The sequence below is a fragment of the Dama dama genome, chromosome 22, assembly GCF_033118175.1.
Source record: "Dama dama isolate Ldn47 chromosome 22, ASM3311817v1, whole genome shotgun sequence".
NCBI classification, from domain to species: domain Eukaryota; kingdom Metazoa; phylum Chordata; class Mammalia; order Artiodactyla; family Cervidae; genus Dama; species Dama dama.
In genome coordinates this window covers 6201887-6221521 of record NC_083702.1, presented here as the reverse complement: position 1 = coordinate 6221521, position 19635 = coordinate 6201887, and the positions used below count along the sequence as shown (strand labels likewise).

General features: G+C 51.1%; 1 protein-coding gene across 2 annotated transcripts in view; it reads right to left on the bottom strand.

Annotated features, from left to right (window-relative positions):
• Positions 1-19430, bottom strand: part of SCUBE1 (signal peptide, CUB domain and EGF like domain containing 1) — a 129622-nt gene extending 110192 nt beyond the window's left edge. For both annotated transcript variants that reach the window (XM_061124369.1, XM_061124370.1), the window contains exons 1-2: positions 19343-19430; positions 15108-15239 (exon numbers count right to left, since the gene is read on the bottom strand). In XM_061124369.1, coding sequence (XP_060980352.1) covers positions 15108-15239; positions 19343-19430 — 220 coding nt within the window. The remainder of the gene's footprint in view (positions 1-15107; positions 15240-19342) is intronic.
• Positions 19431-19635: the final 205 nt, after the last annotated feature.

Sequence of the window (19635 nt, the reverse complement as noted above, 5' to 3'; positions counted from 1 at the left end):
AACCAGCAGCTCCCAGACTATTGCCTCCCTCCTTTCTTTCATTCATGTAGATGACTCAGGAGAAGGTAGCCTGGTCCCAACTCTGGGGGTGGAGCCTGGTCAGTCTCACCAAATAGTACATAGAATTAACGGCTGCTATTGTTCCCAGGGTGGGCATGTGACTTAGGCTGTATCAGTCAGACTGAGGGGAAGGAGTTTTATTTCATGTTGGGTAGAAGTCTCTCCCTCTCACGTTGTACCTCAGTATGTAGGTATCTACTCCTGAAACATACACCAACCCTCTGGAGTAGGTATTTTAACTCCATTTCATGGCTGAGCAAACTAAAGTGCAGAGAGGTAATTGCTCAAGGTCACATAATAACTGGTAGGGCAAGGATCAAAACAAAGCCTTTCTGTGTACAAACCCCATGTCTTTTCTAGTGGAGGTGATGGAATTCCAGTTGAGCTATTTCCAGTCCTAAAAAATGATGCTGTTAAAGTGCTGCACTCAATATGCCAGCAAATTTGGAAAACTCAGCAGTGGCCACAGGACTGGAAAAGGTCAGTTTTCATTCCAATTCCAAAGAAAGGCAATACTGAAGAATGTTCAAACTACTGCACAATTTCACTCATCTCACACGCTAGCAAAGTAATGCTCAAAATTCTCCAAGCCAGGCTTCAACAGTATGTGAACCATGAACTTCCAGATATTCACGCTGGATTTAGAAAAGGCAGAGGAACCAGAGATCAAATTGCCAACATCTGTTGGATCATCAAAAAAGAGAGAGTTGCAGAAAAACATCTACTTCTGCTTTATTGACTATACCAAAGCCTTTGACTGTGTGGGTCACAACAAACTGTGGAAAATTCTGAAAGAGATGGGCATACCAGATCACCTTACCTGCTTCCTGAGAAATCTGTATGCAGGTCAAGAAGCAACAGTTAGAACTGGATATGGAACAACAGACTGGTTCCAAATCAGGAAAGGAGTATGTCAAGGCTGTATATTGTCACCCTGCTTATTTAACTTATATGCAGAGTATGTCATGTGAAATGCCAGGCTGGATGAAGCACAGGCTGGAATCAAGATTGCCAGGAGAAATATCAATAACCTCAGATATGCAGATGACACCACCCTTATGGCAGAAAGCAAAGAAGAACTAAAGAGCCTCTTGATGAAAGAGGAGAGTGAAAAAGCTGGCTTAAAGCTCAAAATTTAGAAAACTAAGATCATGGCATCTGGTCCCATCACTTCGTGGCAAATAGATGGGGAAACAATGGAAACAGTGACAGATTTTATTTTTGGGGCTCCAAAATCACTGCAGATGGTGACTGTAGCCATGAAATTAAAAGACACTTTCTCCTTGGGAGAAAAGCTATGACCAACCTAGACAGCATATTAAAAAGCAGAGACATTACTTTGCCAACAAAGTTCTGTCTAGTCAAAGCTATGGTTTTTCCAGTAGTCATGTATGGATGTGAGAGCTGGACCATAAAGAAAGGTGAGTGCCGAAGAACTGATGCTTTTGAACTGTGGTGTTGGAGAAGACTCTTGAGAGTCCCTTATCTATCTATCTTGTGCTGAAGAGAAATAAAATAGGTTGAAGAAAAGAAAGCTGGTGAATGTATGCAGAAATATGTTTGGTAATTCCAGCACAGTTACAAAAGGAAGGCCACAAATATGGCTCTGAGCTTCCTAGAAGCCAAGGTAAAGAGGGAAACACAATCAGTTACAGAGTCACCACATCCATAAAATTCAGTTGCATAAACTGTTTTAAGACATTGTCTAAGAACGATGTCTTTCCCCAGTTAAGATAATCATACACCCAAATTTGCCTGGCAAAGCTCTAGTTTATGCCTATTGTCTGATAATTACTAATAGCAAACTTTCTAGTGTCAAAATGATAAACTATTTGATCACCATACACATAAGGCATTACAAAGAGATTGCTTTTCTAAAGAGATTGATTGGATAGTCAATATAACAACTCTAGGACTTCCCTGGCGGTCCAGTGGTTAGGACTCTGTGTTTTCACTGCAGGGGACACAGGTTCAATCCCTGATTGGGGAACTAAGATTGCAAAAGCCACGGGGAGCAGACAAAAAATAGTAATAAATAAATAAACTAAAAATGAACTTAAATACCAAAAAACAGCTCTAGCCTTTCCCTTCCTTTGACTCCCCATAGTGTAGGCCACAGTGGATGTTAATGCCCTGAAGAGAGCAGTGTCTACTGTTCACATTTCTTCCCTAATCCATTCCCCAAAGATTCCCCCAGATCTGAGCACTTCTTAGAATGATCAGCTCTTCTCCAATCACCAGCCCTGGAGTGCTCCCACAGGCTTCTGAGGCCAGCCTGCTTTACCTGCCCATTCAGCATCCTGAATGGAGAACATCTGCTCACAAGTCAAACCTCCCCTGATTTTCTGTATCTTTGCCTTGAATTTTTGTTTTTTAAAATCATGTGCACCTCACCCTTTAATGCATGAGAGATAAACACATAAGCAAACAAACAAAAAACTCTGCCAAAGCAAGCAGGTTTATTATTGTAAAAACCGTATCCAAGAGCCGCCAGCCCCAGAGGAGGTCCCACAGGCCTCCAAGATGCCCATCCGTCTCGGGCCACTTAAAAAATATTTTTATTGAAGTACAGATTGAAGTCTTGAATATTCATTGGAAGGACTGATGCTGAAGCTGAAACTCCAATAGTTTGGCTACCTGATGTGAAGAACTGATTCATTTGAAAAGACCCTGATGATGGGAAAGATTGAAGGCAGGAGGAGAAGGGGACAACAGAGAAAGAGATGGTTGGATGGCATCACTGACTCAATGGACATGGGTTTGGGTGAACTCCGGGAGTTAGTGATGGACAGGGAGGCCTGGCATGCTGCAGCCTATGGGGTCACAAAGAGTGGGACACGACTGAACGACTGAACTGAACAGTTGATTTACAATGTTGTGTTAATTTCTGCTGTACGGCAAAGTGATATATATGTATATATACATCCTTTTTAAATATTCTTTTCCATTCTGGTTTACCATAGACTACTGAATATAGTTCTCTGTGCTATACAGTAGGACTTTGTTGTTTATCCTTTCCATATATTCCAGCTTACATCTGCTAACCACAGTCTCCCTCTCTAGCCCTCCGCCCAAGCCCTTCCCCCTTGGCAACCACCAGTCTGCTTTCTATGTCGGATCACTATGTAAGGACTGTTAAAGCTAGAGAATGAGGAATAGGCGGATGGAGTGGGGAGAGGGTGAAGGAGTGGCGGGGGACAGAGCCAAGATCTCTAGTTATTTAATCTTTTTTTTTAAATTTGAAGTGTAGTTGATTTACGATATTGTGTTAGTTTCAGCTGTAGAGCAAGGTGATTCAGCGATATATTTTCAGATTATTTCCCACTATAGGCTATTACCAGATATTGAATATAGTCCCCTGCGCTATGTGGTAAGTCTCTATTGTTTATCCGCTTTATGTTTAGTGGTTGGTATCTGTTAATCCTCTACTCCTAATTCCTCCTCCGTCCCTTGATGACTGTAAGTGTGTTTTCTAGGTATGTGAGTCTGCTTTTGTTTTGTAAATAGATCCATTTGTATTATCTTTTAGATCCCACATGTAAGTGACATAATATTTGTCTTTCTTCGTTTGACTCAATTCGTTTAGTATGACAATCTCTAGCTCCAGGCATGTTGCTGCAAATGGCAATGTTTCATTCTTTTTTATGGCTGAGTAATATTCCATTGTATTGAGTGGGTCAAAAAGTTTGCTTTTTGGCCAACCCAACATATATGTACTGCATCCTCTTAAACCACTTGTCTGTTGATGGACACCTGGGTTGTTTCCATGTCTTGGATATTGTAAATAGTGCTGCTACGAACATAAGGGTGCATGTATCTTTTCAAATTATAGTTTTGTCTGCTTATATATCCGGGAATGGATTGCTAGCTCATATGGCAACTATATTTTCAGTTTTTTGAAGAATCTCTGTACTGTTTTCCATAGTGGCTGCACCACTTAACATTTCCATCAACAGTGTAGGAGGGTTCTCTTTCTCTACGCCCTCTCCAGCATTATTTGTAAACTTCTGGATGATGGCCATTCTGACCAGTGTGAGGTGATGCTTCATTGTGGTTCTGATTTGCATTTCTCTAATAATTAGCAACATTGAACATTTTTTCATGTGCCTGTTGGCCATCTGTAAGTCTTTCTTGGGGAAACATCTATTTATATCTCTTGCCCATTTTTTTATTGGGTTTTTATTATTTTGCATATTGAGTTATATGAGCTGTTTGTATATTTTGGAAATTAAGCCCTTGTTGGTCGCATCATTTGCAAATATTTTCTCCCATTCCATACATTATCTTTTTGTTTAGTTTATGGTTTTCTTTGCTTGTGCAAAAACTTTTAAGTTTGAGTAGGTCTCATTTGTTGCTTTTCACTTTTATTTCTTTTGCTTTGAGAGACTGGTCTAGATATTTATTCTCAAAGGGCTGTTGTGAGTTTGTGTCCCTCAAAAGAGGTGCTGATGTCCTAACCCTCAGTACCTGTGAATGTGACTTGATTTGGAAATAGGATCTTTGCAGATGTAATCAAGCTTTAGATAAGGTTGTAGTGGAGTACAGGCTTCCCAGGAGGTGCTAGTGGTAAAGAAGCTGCCTGCCAATGCAGGCGACATAAGAGACACGAGTTTGATCCCTGGGTTGGGAAGATCCCCTGGAGGAGGGCATGGCCACCCACTCCAGTATTCTTGCCTAGAGAATCCCATGGACAGAGGAGCCTGGCAGGCTACAGTCCGTGGGGTCGCAAGGCGTTGGACATGACTGAAGCGTGTGTGTGTGTTGGAGTTGGATGGGCCTAATCCAACAACTGGTGTTCTTCTAAGAAGGAAATTTGGATAAAGACGTACAGAGAGGATTTTCGGACAGAAAGGAGAAAACCATGTGAAAACACAGACACACAGAGGGAGGATGGCTTCAGGACTGAAGAAGCAGAGAGCACAGGGATGAAGCAGTGTGGCAAGCTCGTGTGACCACTGCTTCCATTGTCCTAATGCCAAGGCCGAGGCCCAGCATGACTGAGGACCTGGTCTTTCCAGGTAGGGGAGCAAGGGATGCATTCAGATGCAGGCTCTATTCCTATTGGAGCCACATCTTCAGGGTGCATGAGATGAACACTTTTTAAAAGTGCTTTATGCTTCAAAAAGTTATTAAGAAGAAAGTTGGGGAAGAGACATCATGTGCATCATCACATTTATTTCCAAGGTCCATACCTGCTCCTGGGGTTAAGAGGTAGTGACAGAGATGTTCATATCAGAGAAAGTGGCCAGGACAAAGCTTCAACCCGAGTGCTCAGGATAAGAAGGCCAATAGCTCGCCCCAAACATCCCTGCTTCTTCTCCAGCTTGGATTTTTTTTGTTTAATGAGAACTCAAGTCCCAACAGAAAACAGCTTCCAACATCCAATAGAGCAGAGAAAAACAGCACAGGGAGCTGCTCATTATAGGATTTTAAAAGGTCACGCAATTCCACTTTTCCTATATTAAAATGGCAGCATGCACGCACGAGCCCACAGCTGTAGTTACGTGCCAACAACACTGGCTTGGGCTCGAGTGGGAAGAGTTTGGGTTTTTTTTTTTTTAAATTCAAAATTGATTCTTGCCGCCCCATAAAATGTACATTTATTCTGTAGTGCCTCAGTTCGAAGAGAGTCTACTACAATGAGTCAGAGATTCTTCTCATTTCAATACCATTTAGGGCATTTTAGTTCTAAAAATCAGGACTGACCGGAAAGGTTCTCCAAATGAGGATTTTTAAAGCACCCTACGCGCCACTCTCAGAAATCATTACTGACTATATCTCCCCGTGTCCCTTTGAAATTGGCATTTTTCTCGACATTCCTTGCAGACAGTGGAGAGCAAACGGTCTAACAAAGAACCCTTCCCTGGCTGGGCGCTAACACGTCTTCTCCTTTGTCTGGGGCTTTAGGAAAAACCATGCACTCCTTAGATCAGGCAACCATTCTGGGAGAGATGTATGGCTTAGGAAGTTGAGTCCTTATTGGTGAATAAATCTTAATCCGGTTTGTTGGCTAATTACATTCGCGGGAAGGTGGTTCCGCAGGGCCGCCCAGCAGGAAGGATTAAGCCCCCTGTCTCCGGTGGCACAGGGTTAAGCTCTGGGTTTGTAATGACTGAGTAATGAGGCCCGCTCTCGGCGGACTGCTGGCATCCATCGATCAGGTTTCCCTTCTGCCGAGACAATGCCAGAAGTGGGCCCAGCAGTTAATTATGGGAAAGGTCAAAGGTCATGCAAAACCAACACAAATCTATATACTTTTTCATTCCTAACGGCACACAATGACCATGGCTCAGCCAGAGGGTGGGAAGGTCCTCCCCCCAGTCAACCCATGATCCAAGGTAACCATGGGGTTTGAGCTGTGGGCTGACCTCTCCCAGTGGCCTGCACGGCTTCGGGCCTCCACGTTTTTGCTCACGTTGTTTTCCTCTGCCTGGAGCTCACAGACACCCATGCCCTTCCACAGACTGAGCCTCCGCATCACTGCCCGCTCTGAACTCTTGCAAATTGCCTGGCAGACAGGGGCGGGGAGGGGGGCGCTTCTCCCCACCTTCTGGGCCCCACGGCTCCCTGAAAGGACACTGTCATTCCTGTCACTTGCTATGTATGTGTCCTTCGAGGCTGCGACTTCCATGGCGTAAGAACTGTGTCCTGTTGAGCTGCAGGTTCAGCAGTAGCAGCGTGTCTCTGCAAAGTCTTCTTGGCATTGAACGAATGAATAGCCATCTCAATTGGAGCCCTCATGGACTGTATGCAGTCCATGGACTGTATGAGGCTGTATGCAGGCCCTTGGCTACGAACACCCTAAGAAGTGGGTATGAACATCTTTATCTGACAGCAAGGGAAACCAAGGCTCAGAGGTGTTGCCGCCCTGCCCGAGGTCACACAGCTAATACAAGGGGGGGCCAGGAAGTGGGCCAGGCCATCAGACTTTGGAGAATGCTTTCTCAGTCACAAAGGGCCACGTTTCGTAGGCTTCTATTTATATGACGTCTATAGAAGAGCCAAAAGTATTGAGACAGAAACCAGATTAGTGGTTTCTGGGGACTGGGAAGCTGGGGAGCAATGCCTAAGGGGTACAGGGTTTCTTTTTGGAGTAATGTAAAGGGTCTAAAGTTGATTTTGGTGATGGGTGCACAAGTCTGTAAATATACTAAAAGGCATGGAATTGTGTACTTTAAGTGGGTGATTGTATAGTACGTGGATCATATCTCATTGAAGCTGTTTTTCTCAGTTAATGCTGTCAGTGACCTCATACATCATGCTGGGGAGTCTCGGGGGCTCTGCCTGGGTGCAAACGCTCACTGTGAACTGACCTCAAGTACCCTCTGCCCCGTGTGGGCTCACAGTGAGCTTTGTGGCTCTCCAGTATCAGGCTGGGACTTGCCTACCAAACCCGAAAGGCCAGTTAATTACTCCCTTTCTCACTCCCAAACACTCTGGACCCTTTGCTGTCCCCAGGTTCTGACATCAGGCCTAGCAGATGCCCAAGCAACCTGGGTGATGGGGAGCAGCCTTATCAGAGTGTTCAAGATGGGAGCGAGGAGCTGCCAGCTCAGAGCTGAGGCTCCCGCTGCTCCCTTGCCAATCAGAAGCACAGTCATTCTCCCACCCCCATTACCAAAAAGGCAGGGGGGACGCCCCAGATCCTGAGACTGCAGGCTCTGAGGGGGTGCTCCACGGACCCAACCCCGTGAACTCAACAGAAGGATCGTCAGAAATACAGTTGCCCAAAAACCTGAGCCACCACTTGAAATGGGCAGGTTGGGGTCCTAGAGCTCTTCCAGAGCACCCCTGGATTTGGTAAAAGGATAACTGAACCCAGAGAGGGGAACTGAAGAGCTGATCATATCAGCAGGCTGGGGCTGAACCCAAGACTCGCAGCTTGAACCCAAGACTGGCAGCTCAGGCTTCTCCCCCTAAACCCACAGGCTGCCCTCTGGGCTCTGGCCCATGGCTGGCCTGGTGCACTTTGATTTTACTCTCTTTCTCTCCAGATTTCCAGTGGAGTTGCCCTCTATTCGTCATGCCAATAACAGCAAGGGGGACTGCCTACCATCTTCTAACGGTCTGCAGCTAAACTCTTAAGCAGGAAGGGCTTCACTCTCCCCATCACAGAAAGAGAAACTGAGGCTCAGAGAACTGAAGGGACGTGTGCTACATCACCCAGGTAGTAAGTGGCAAAGCCAAGACTGGAAGCCAGGCAGGCTGGCAGCAGACTAGAGGCCTGAATTTGCAGTCAGCACACTAAGGCCCATGGAGAAGGAAATGGCAACCCCCTCCAGTATTCTTGCCTGGAGAATCCCAAGGACAGAGGAGCCTGGCAGGCCATGGCGCATAGGGTCGCAGAGAGTCAGACACGACTGAAGTGACTAAGCATGCATGCTAAGGCCCAAGAGGTCCGCAGACCTGCCCAAGGTCACACAGACGGGCGCCCAGGTCTTCACGGACCTGCATCCAGTCCTACTCCCCTGGACTCAAAGGGCAGGAGGCCCAGACAGAGGCAGGGGGTGGGGTGGGGGGTCTCCAGGAGAGGGGCGTGCCTCTGGGCGCCCCCGGAGGGGGCGGGGACTGAGCCGCAGCCGTTATTAACAGGGCAGCAAGTCCACGCCGGCCAGCTGGGGTTTTCCCCTCTCTCCTCCCAGGGGCTGCAGCCCTGGCCCATCTGGAAGACCCCCTCCAAGCACCCCTCCGAGACCCCCTGACCTTGCCTGCACACACGAGCCCTCCGGCCCTCTTTGTCTCAAGGCCTTTGGGGAAGGCCACCATCCACTTCAGTAGCATTCAAACGCCGACAAGGCCCGTGGTTTATTTTCTTAGAAATAATGGTTTTTGCTGGTTAGCATTCCTCGGATGGAAAAACAAATACAGCCACTGTAATAAGAAGCGGCCAGGAGGAGGCTAGAGGGCCTAGAGGAAGGGACGGAGAGAGGCCTGCTGCCCAGGGTGGTGGGGGGGTAGGTGCTCAGAGATGGGGTGGGGGTGGGGCAGAGGCCCTCTAACTCTGGGAGAGATGGGGATTTAGAGAAAAAGCTCGCTCGCTCTCAGGCACCGGTGCTGTCTCCCGCGCACTCTCGCTAGAGCCAGGCGCTGTCCCTCCCCCAGCTCCCACTCGGGGCCCTCTGGGTGAGACAGGTGCCTCCGGTCCCACATCATGGGAGGAAGGCTAAGCCACCTGCTGCACTCACCGAGTCAGCAGGGATAAAGTCAGACCTTGGCACCCTTGTGACAGACGCATTCGGGGACCATCAGAGCCGGAAGGAGTGTCCGAGACCCCCTCTGCCTTCCTAACTTAGCCCAGATGACCACCTCTCCAGGGAGCCCTCTCAGACTTCCCCCTCCCCCAGCAGTGCTGGCCCCTGTCCTTCTCACCCCGCTGAATCTGGTCTGTTTTTCCACGGCTGTACTTTCCACACCCCGTTAATGATCACGTCTTTCCCCCCATCTGTTTCTCCCCTGAATGGGGAGATTGGGAAAACAGGTCGTGGCCCCAGCCCTGAGCTTGGCACAGAGTAGGTGCTCAGTGAACATTCTCCATCCTGAACTGAATCTGGTCCAGTGGATGCATTTTACACCTGGGCAAACCGAGGTTTGGGGAGGCAAATGCCTCTTGGTGCTTTGATGCCAATGATACAAGCTCTTAACTTTTCCTTCCCAAAAATGGATTGGGGCTCCAAGAAACCTCAGCTCCACAACAGATCTGGGACCAGTTGCAAGCCACGCTGCCTAATTGCTAGCTGACAGCAGCTTGGAATTTTAAGTCACATCCGATTTCTTCCTGCCCGCTGGTCTGCCGGACTCCAGCGCTTTCATCTTCAGCAGGGCACACGTTAGCATGCATAATTGCACGTTTTAAGACTCGAAGAATTTCCCCTCCTCCCTCACTCCCAGCCCACCTCTGAACTGCCTTTGCTGGCCTCCCAAAAAGCAGAATAGTATCTGGAGTTTCAGTCAAGAGTGTAATAACGATGATGAAAATGATTTAGTAAGGTCATAGACATTATTTCCTCAGAAGGCCAATTGGTCTCAAGGTTTTTTTGTTTTTTTTCTGATGTTAAACTAAATGGATCACTGGGTGTGTTATTAAGAGTTTTGTTAAAACACTTAATAGCATGGCCTGTAATCTACCTAACTTCGCTGACTGACAAGTAGGCCCTGGGGATATGAAATTCAGGAAGTGACTATTTACATGCATTACTTACATGCTAATTTTGTGATCTCCGATGCCCATAAGGCTGTCATTTTTTTCCTTTTCACAGAAAACGGAAAATAGTAATATATTTGATATACTGTGGCCAAAACAAAAAGCTATTTCCCCCAAGAGTTTTAATTATGACGTTTTGGAAACGGTCCGAGTTGGAACTTGCAAGTGGAAGAAAGCACTTGAATAAATGGTTTAAAAAATTAAGTACATATAGAAGGGGTGATGTGCACTGCTGTTTCAGACTAAACAGTGATTATCAGGAGGGTCTCAGTTATTTAAACAAGCCATTTGAGGGTGGTTTGCTCCACGTTTGGGACCTGGTCCTGATTATAAACGAGAGCTTTTCATTAAGATTAGCAAGACACAATTCAAGCTATAATTTGGTCCTTTTCCTTAGCACATGTCTATGAAAACAAAGCAATTAAGGTTAAATGAGTTGAAGCATTTAAAGGGACTGAAATGCCCCCCTCCTCACCCCCGGCCTGCCCCCTCGACAGAAAACAGTACAAACAGGCCTGACTAATTCAGACCAGGAGGCCAGTGCAGGAGGCAGCTCCCTGAAAGTCCATGCACAGGGTACCTGGTGAGGCGGGTGGGGAATGCAGCAGCTTAGCTAAATGAAGAAGGATGGGGAGACAGAATGTGCAAAGGCCCTGGGTAGGAAGGAGCTGGCAAGTTGGAGGAACTATAAAAGGACAGTGATGCTGGGGGGAGGTTAGGGAGAAAAAGATACAGAGAATGACAGCATTCAAAGTGGTTAGCTGAGGAGTGTCTCCAGCGGTCCAGGCTCATGAGACCAGGCTCAGAAGAGCTGACGGCAGCAAGGGGAGGTGTGAAAAGGTCTCTGCAGCCCCCTCTAACGCTCCATAGCTAAGGCTGTTGGGGGTCTGGGCCACTGCTGGGACCTCATGGCTGACCAGAATCATAGTCCAGGCCCTTCTGTCTCTTAGCTGGGCAACCTGGTGAGAGACTAACCTTCTTGGACCCAGTTTCCTCAACCTAATTCTGCCACTGGTCCCCATCAGACATCCGTGGACTAGACCTCACCCCTTTGCAGACTTGGCTTCCTCATCCATAAAACCTTCAAAGTGTGGGAGGCTCTAGGAAGCCTTTCCTGATACCCCCCAGACATGGACAATAGTCATTCACCTCATCCACCAGGACCAGCTCTAGGCCCAACCCTAAGTGAAGTCACACAGGTCATGGCGACCCAATGGAGCTCTGAAGGAGTCATGCTCCCTGGTGACAGCTGACCTATTTGGGGCAGCAGGGAAGGCTTCCTGAAGGAGGTGACTGCTGCAACTCATCCATCCACCCATTCACCCAACAGATGCCTCCCAATCCCTGTGCCAGGCCTGATGCTGGGTTCTAGGCATCAGAGCTGAAAGATCATAGACCCTGCCCTTGAGGAGCCCACATTCCAGAAGGAGACCTGGGAACCATTAAGCCACTGTGAAGTGGGCTAAACAGGGTGTGTGAGGCTGGCAAAGGCAACAAAGAGGGGCACTCATCTATAAATAACGGGGGCTGCCTTAGAGGCCCTTTAAAGCTCATTCCAACTCTGCATGTCCATGAGCTCACTTCGAGTGACTTCAGACACTGTCAAGATGAGAACCATTGAGAAAACATTGGTTTATCCTCAGCCATGCTCCGGGTCTTTCACAGCTGTCTGAGACCCCTCAGTCTGCCTACAGCAAGCCCCCTGCTGACGGTAAGCTGACCACATGTGGCCCCAGGCTGCTCCCTGGACACACCGCAGCTGCACATGCGGCTGCACCCCACCATCATCACATGTGCACGTGACCACATGGCAAGATGGCCTTGAACGTGTGGTGAGAAGCCGTCCCCGGAACAGGGATCTGGTTGCTTCAGGTGCCAGGTTTGCTAAAGGGTTTTCCTCCGGCAGCAGGAGTTTCAAGGCAACACAGTTATGGGGCTCAGTTGGCCCCACGTGGGGAGGCAGGGAGTGGTCATAGGCTGACCTCTTCCTGTGGAGAGTGAGGGAGGCTGTGGAAGGCACCTTCTCTGGGCCTGCTAAGACTCTGTCCTCTCTGTTTACCACAGTAAACAGCAAAATCTTTCAGATCTCTAGGACAGGGGAACTCATTTCTTCCCAAACTCCAATGCCAGCCTCTGCAAATCCCACACCAGCTCAGGGCCTGCAGATAAAGGGGCCCAGAGAGGGAAATCAGGTTTGATTGATGCCTGCTAGTAGGAGAAGGTGGCAGCAAACTGCCCTCCACCCCTGAGGTTTAGTGCATGCTCAGTCATTTCGAGCATGTCTGACTCTTTCGGACCCCATGGACTGTAGCTCTTGAGGCTCTTCTGTCCATGGGATTAATCTTAACCCAGGCAAGATTACTGGAGTGGGTTGCCATTTCCTCCTCCAGAGGATCTTCCTGACTCAGGGATTGAAATCGTGTCTCTTGTGTCTCCTGCTTTGGCAGGTGGGTTCTTTACCACTAGCGCCACCTGGAAAGCCCCCATTTACACCATGGAAAGCAGCAAATGCTACACGATGGGGCTTTGATGATGATGATGGGAGCAGATGACAATGGTGAGGACAACGTGGGTAATGGTACCGCCCCCTGTGTACTGAGGACCTACTGTATGCTGAGTGCCCACTGTCAACCAGGCACTGAGGTTGCCAGGGCTCTGGTACCCTACACCAGGGGTCCCCAGTCTCTGGGATTGAATGCCTGATGATCACAGGTCAAGGTGATGTAATAATAGTAGAAGCAAGTACACAAAAAATGCAATGTGTTTGAATCATCCCGAAACCATCCTTCCCCGGTCCATGGAAAAACTGTCTTCCACGAAACCGGTCCCTGGTGCCAGAAAGGTTGGGGACAGCTGATGATTTCATTCAGTCTTCAGGAGGCCTTAAGACAGATTAGGCGTTAGGGCACAAAAGAAGGGAAAGGAGCTCCATGAAGGGGGAACATCTGAGTTGGGTCTCAGAAACACGACTGGCCTGGTGTATGTATGTGTGGCCAGGGCACAAGGGTGTCCAAGCTTCAGATGAGGCCAGAGGCCAGAGCCAGGCTGGAGAGACCAGGAGGCCTCTGGCAGTTCCTGAAGCACACTCACAAGCCTTGTTCTCTTTTATCCTCATACTGGGGCAATCAGGCCCCCAGAGCCAGTGACCATGACCCCACTCTGGGCTCAAGTAGAGTGGAAAGCTAAGCTGGACTCTGCAGGACTTCAGGGCAACCGGGAGGACACAAAACATGGGCATTCTGGGCAAGGGACAGCAGGGGGGTCACCTCAGGAGCTGGGCTGGAGGAAGAACAGCCTGGGTTAGTGGCTTCAACTGGCGGAGATGGGGGTCACCTTGGGGCTCCCCGGCCACAGGGAAGGGCAAAAGATAAGAAAACAGCATCTCACATGTGTCAGTCAGAACCACCAAGCTCATGTCCAGGCCTAATAGCAGCCGGTCTGCTCTATCTGCCTCCAGCCTGGCCTCCTTCCAGAGGTCTGTGGGTAGGTGCCAGCTCCCCACTCTGGCTTCTGGGCCCCAAGCAAGGCCAGGGCTGTGGCCAAACCAGGCACAGTCCAGGACAGGGTCATCTATCTGGCACTCAGCCTTAAGTAGATGCCCAACAAATGAGATGGATAAACAATCCAGCGTGTCCTAAGGAGGCATAGCCATGTTTCCTATAAAACCCAACTCCTATAAAAACTTAGGAGCAGGCACCCACCTTGCTTTCCTAACACAAATCTCACACTTTGAAAACAGAAGGTGGCAGGGTTCAGGGAGAAGACAATGAGATGACAGAGAGCTTTGGGCAGGAATTAAGGAGCCTGGATATGAGTCCCAGCCATGCCCTTGTGAAACAGGGTGGTGGTGGTGGGGATCTTGCAGAAGTGACTTCTCCAACCAAAGCCTCAGTTTTCCTCATCTGTGAAGTGGGGACAGACAGGAAAGCCTTGGATACTGATTCTCAACCAGGGGTGCACATCAGTCTTGGAAGAGAGCTGTCTCTGACCCCCTGATGCTGGGTCCTGTGCCAGACCCATGGAGGCAGAATGACCACACAGACCCTCCTGGACAAATGCTCCCAAAGGTTCTGTCTGGCTTGGGAAGTCCCCTCCAAAGACAGCAAGCGTGCTCTTGCCTCTGACTTTCAGCCTGCTGGGGAGGCGGTTTCTAGGGCCATACGCTCAAACCAGGTGCAGGAAAGGAAGGCTGGATGGATAGACAGACAGCACCAGTCTCTGCTCACGCCCACATCATCAACACAGGAGACCTGAGCCAGCCCCACAGGTGCTGTGGCTGCTTCTGTGAAGTTCCCTTGGGGAAGCTAAACAGGGTATACAGATAGCTTTGGATCTGAAACTAGGGAGCTTGGGGTCTTTCTATATAGTTCATGGGGTTCTCATAGCTAGTATACTGGAGTGGTTTGCCATTCCCTCCTCCAGGGGGGACGGGGTTAGAGGATGAGATGGTTGGAAGGTATCACCGACTCAACGGACACGACCTTGGGCAAACTCTGGGAGATGGTGAGGGACAGGGAGAGGCCTGGCGTGCTGCAATCCATGGGGTCGCAAAGAGTCTGACAAGACTTGGCGACTGAACAAGAACAACAGCCACCTCGGGGGTCACTCCAGGCCTCTACCCCATATACATCCGGTCAGGGACAGATGGACAAATATACCATCCACTGCTCCACCTCAGGTGCTTATTAAATAGAAACCCCAAAAGTTTCAAACCCAGGGAGAGTTTAATACTCCTCGACCTCCAAAGGAAGCAGCCCAGGTTCCGGGGCAGCCTGCAGCCTCCCTGCCAGGGCTGACCAAGGCCACCTGCGAGGGCCGTGGGGGCTGCGGGTCTGGCCGGGCTCACCTTCGCACTGCCGGCCTTCCCCCTTGTAGCCTGGCTTGCAGAGGCATTTGTAGGACTTGGGCGTGTTCTGGCAGATGGCATCGATGTGGCAGTCGTCCGTGCCCTCCGAGCACTCGTCCACGTCGACGGCCCCTGCTGGGGTAGGGGAACAGGGGGTGAGGCGTGGCCAGGACGTGGGCAGACACTGTGGTGCAGGCAGTTCCTTTTGCATGCCCCCCCCCCCCACTCGTGGTCCCCAGAGTAATTAACAGGAAGAGCTGTCACATGACCACCTGGTGTGACAGGCAGTGATTGGTAGCATCTTTGGAGCAGCTGCTCTGTGCCAGGTGCTGGTCTTGTTTACTTTCACAATGGTTCCATTAGGTAGAGGTATTGTTCCCATTACAAAGCTGAGAAAACAGAGGCTTAGGAACATAGGACTTCCCTGTTGGCTCAGCTGGTGAAGAATCCGCCTGCAATGCGGGAGACCTGGGTTCGAGCCCTGGGTCGGGAAGATCCCCTGGAGAAGGGAAAGGCTCCCCACTCCAGTATTCTGGCCTGGACCGTATAGTCCATGGGGCCGCAGAGTCGGACATGATTGAATGACTTTCACTTTTCACTTTAGGAACATAGGAAAAGCATCTCTCTGCGTCTTGCTCTCCCCACAAGCATCTCTCCAACCCTCCTCCACCCTCCTTATTCTAGAATTTAGAGCCAGAAGGGTCCTCACAGGAATTTAAATCCTTCCCCTTTGGGTCGCAGATGGGGAAACAGAGGCTAGCCTGGCGCGGTGAGTGGGGGCTAAGCCAGCAGGCCCATGGGGCAGATCTGAACACGGGCCCCATCCAGCTCCTAGGATGTAGAAACAAAGGATTTTTTTCTAAAATATATATATATATATATATATATATATTTGTTTATTTATTTGGTGGTGCTGGGTCTTAGCTGTGGCACATGGGATCTTTGATCTTCACTGTAGCACGTGGGATCTTTAGTTGAGGCATCTAATTCCCTGACCGGGGATCAAACCTGGGCCCCCTGCATTGGGAGCGCAGAGTCTTCACTACTGGACAGCCAGGGAAGTCCCTGAAGGATTCTTCCCCTGGCCTCCATGCCACCAGACTAGAGCATCCCAGTGGTGGACCCATTCCATCAGTTGCGTTAACCTGGCTCATGGATGCATCCAATCTCCCTGTCCTCTCTCTTCTCCACCTCGGAAATCTAGGTTTGAACCTGGTTCTCATACTCTGACTTCCAAACTCAAGTTAAGTTTAGATTATGAGGGTTCCTGGCTCTCCCCACCTCCTTCCCTCCATATACACCATCAGTCTGGAATCACTGTTGGGCAAATAATATGAAATAGATTCTGCACATCTGTGTATACACTTCTCTCTCTCTCTCACACACACACACAGCTCAGGCAGCAGGAAGACCCTCAGAGCATAGGATAACGCAGCCAGAAGAACCTTAACTGTAATCTAGGTTCATTCCTCAGGTTACAAAAGAGGAAACTGAGGCCCAGAGAAGTCTGCAGATGGTCAGAAGCTCATTAGGAGCAGAGACTGGACTCTGACTCAGGATAAGCAGGTCCAGGGCTTTTCTACATGACCTGTTGCTTCCAGCCAGCTATGAATAGAGTACAGATGGGTGACAGACAGACAGAAGGGCCCAGAGGGGAGCACAAGGAACTCTCAGTAGCTATGGCGAGGGCCATCACCCAGGGGCGAGCCTGGGGAACTCCTGGAATGCCCTCCTCTCTTCACGCCTCTGCTTCACCCTAGCCCATCTGGCCCTCAAGAATGTCCACTCTGAATTACTGCTCTGGCTGGCATCTGGGTTCTAAATTTGCATGGGGAGACGTCTCTAGGAGACCCACTCCCCTCCGGGACTGTTCCTCCCCAAGGCTCCAGCCTGCCCCTAAAGGAAGAGAGGCAGCAAAAAGAAACACAACAGAATCACCTCCCTACACACACACACACACACACACACACACACACACACACACACACAGCAGGTGGTGTCCTTTCTCAGGGTGGTTTTATCTGCTCAGGTCAGCAGCCCACCCTCTACAGCTGCCCTAAGGATGGTGATCAGGGGCCAGGAGGCAATCAGTGTAGACCAAAGCCAGTCATCAGAAGGCCAGGGGCCATGAGGAACATCAGGCCAGTGGACCATCCCCTTCTGGAGAAGTGACCACAGTGGGAGCCCCGAGAGGGGTGGGATAGCTTCAAGGGCAGGAAGCCAGAGACCAGAGATCCACACATTCCAGGGGAGAGGACCGAAGCCACTTCTAAGACACGGCCAGCAGGGGCAATGGACCACACTTACAGCTCTTTCCACTTCTCAGGGGTCAAACTGCCTGGGGCTCTGGGGTCCCCACACCCCAAATCTCACACCTAGCAGGTGTCCTTATGGGATGAAAATGGATGGATGTTAGCCAAGGGGCAGTAGGGGCACCTCCCAACACAATTTTTTTTTAATTGTAGTTTTAAAAAAAAAAAAACACAACAACTTTATTTGGGGGGTCCTGCCCTGCAGCATGTGGGATATTAGTGAGGGATCAGGCATTGAACTCGATCCTCTGCATTAGAAGTGCAGAGCCCTAACCACTGGACCGCCAGGGGAGTCTCCCAATACACTTTTTAAACATGTCTTTAGGTGGGAGCTGGGGAGAGGGCAGCAAGTTGGAGGAGAGAGGGAGAGGAAACAAGGCCATGGGTCCCTGCAATTTCCCTGGCCCCAGTCCTGGCCTGGACAGCCCAGCCCAGCCGTCCCCTCCCATCGCAGGTGCTTGCTCTGACATGAGTTGTCTCACAGCAGCACAAGGCTTGCTTAGATGAGGGGTGCAGACAGATACAGCGGACAGACAGAGAGAGGAAGACAGGCGCATACAGGAGCAACCCAACGGGGCTGAAGGACATCAGAGACCAGGAGAGACACCCGCAGACACGTGGGGGTGTGGCAGCGGGCCCCAGTTTCCCTTGGGGCCACCGGGGGAGAAAACAGCTAGACTCCAATGGTGGAATAGTTTCAATGGCCCAGCATCCTCACTCAGGGGTTAACTCCCAGGAATAGACTTCCTGCCGCCAGACACAGACCTCGGGGAGAGTGCCGCAGGGTCTCTCCCTTCCGAGGACGGTAAGGAGGGGAGCTCCTCTGAGGGACAGGGTCAGACATGGGAGGGGAGAATGTGCCTTCAGCTTTGTGGAAGACACCCGAGAGAGCAGGAGGGGAAGGGAGGTGTGCCCCGGGCCCTTGAAATCCGTGGGGAACCCCGACCTCGCCACTGCCTCCTGCCTCTACCTTTCTGGATGCTCGATGCCCGCCCACCCCCACCCCCAACCCCCAACCCCCAGAGTCTCCTGCCTCTCTCTCCTGGACCCCCTCAGGGTGTTCCATCTCCCCGCCCTCTGGTTCCAAGCATTTCCTTTCCTCCGTGTCTGTTCTTCAGACCTCCCCCTCCTGTCTGTCCATCTGTCCACCGCTTTCCAGCCATCTCATCCTTCCCTCCTTCCCTCGGTCTGGCTGGCTCCCTCCCCCCCTCCCCCAGCCCTCCGCTCTTTCTCGGGCGCCCCCCTGGCCGCACCTCTCTTTCCCTCTCTTCCCATCCCTTCCTGCCGCCCGCCCTCACATCTCCCTCTTTTGATCTTTTTCCTTCCAGATGCTCATCTGCCTCCTGCCTACTCCCTTGGGTTTCCTCCTTGCCCGCTTCGGTCTTTCTGGTCTCTACTCTTCCAGTCCGTCTTTCTCCGGTATTTTGTTCCCTGCGTCCTTTTGTGTCTGTCCGTCTGTCTCTCCATCTCCTGCATCCTCCTTCTCTTTCTCTCGGGGTCAGTCCTCTTTCTCTTGCTCACCTCCTTGGGGGTCTCCCCTCCCGGCATCCCTTCTTCCCCGGGGTGGGGGGGAGCGCCCGTCCGGCTCCGGGAGGGGGGTAAATCCCCACTCCCTCCCGCCCTTGGGCGGTGCGCCGGGGCCGGCGGAGGAGCCCCTCGGCGGGCCGTCCTGCTTTCTTTCTTCCTCCCGCCCTCACACGCCGCCCCCGTCCCAGTTCCCCCTGGGCCCCAGCCACCCCCCTTCCTTGCTCCGGCCCCGCTGCGCTCCGGGAGCCCCCGGGCCGGCCCGGGCAGCGCGGAGGGGGCGCTCCGCGGGCGGCCCCAGAAGTTACTTTGCAGAGTCAGGGCGGGGCTGCAGCCCTCCCGATGGCGCGGGGCTGGGGGCCCGCCCGGGACCCCGCCGCCCACCGGGTCGGGGCTTACCTGGGAGCCCGCTGCCCCCCGCCAGCCGCCCGCGCGCGCCCAGGGCGAGCAGCACACACAAGTGCCAGCGCACGGCCGCCGCGCCCATGCTCACTGCGGGCCGGGCCGGGCCGAGCCGGGCCGGGCCGGGCGTGCGGGGCGTGCGGGGCGCTGGGACCCCCACCGACCGGCCGCTCGCCGAGCGCTCCCAGCTGCAGGCTCCGCGGCCAGCGCTCCGGCTCCCGGCCTCCGAGCCGGCGCGACTGACGAGGTGACAGCCGCGCGCTCATTGGCCCGCTGCCTCCGGGGGCGGG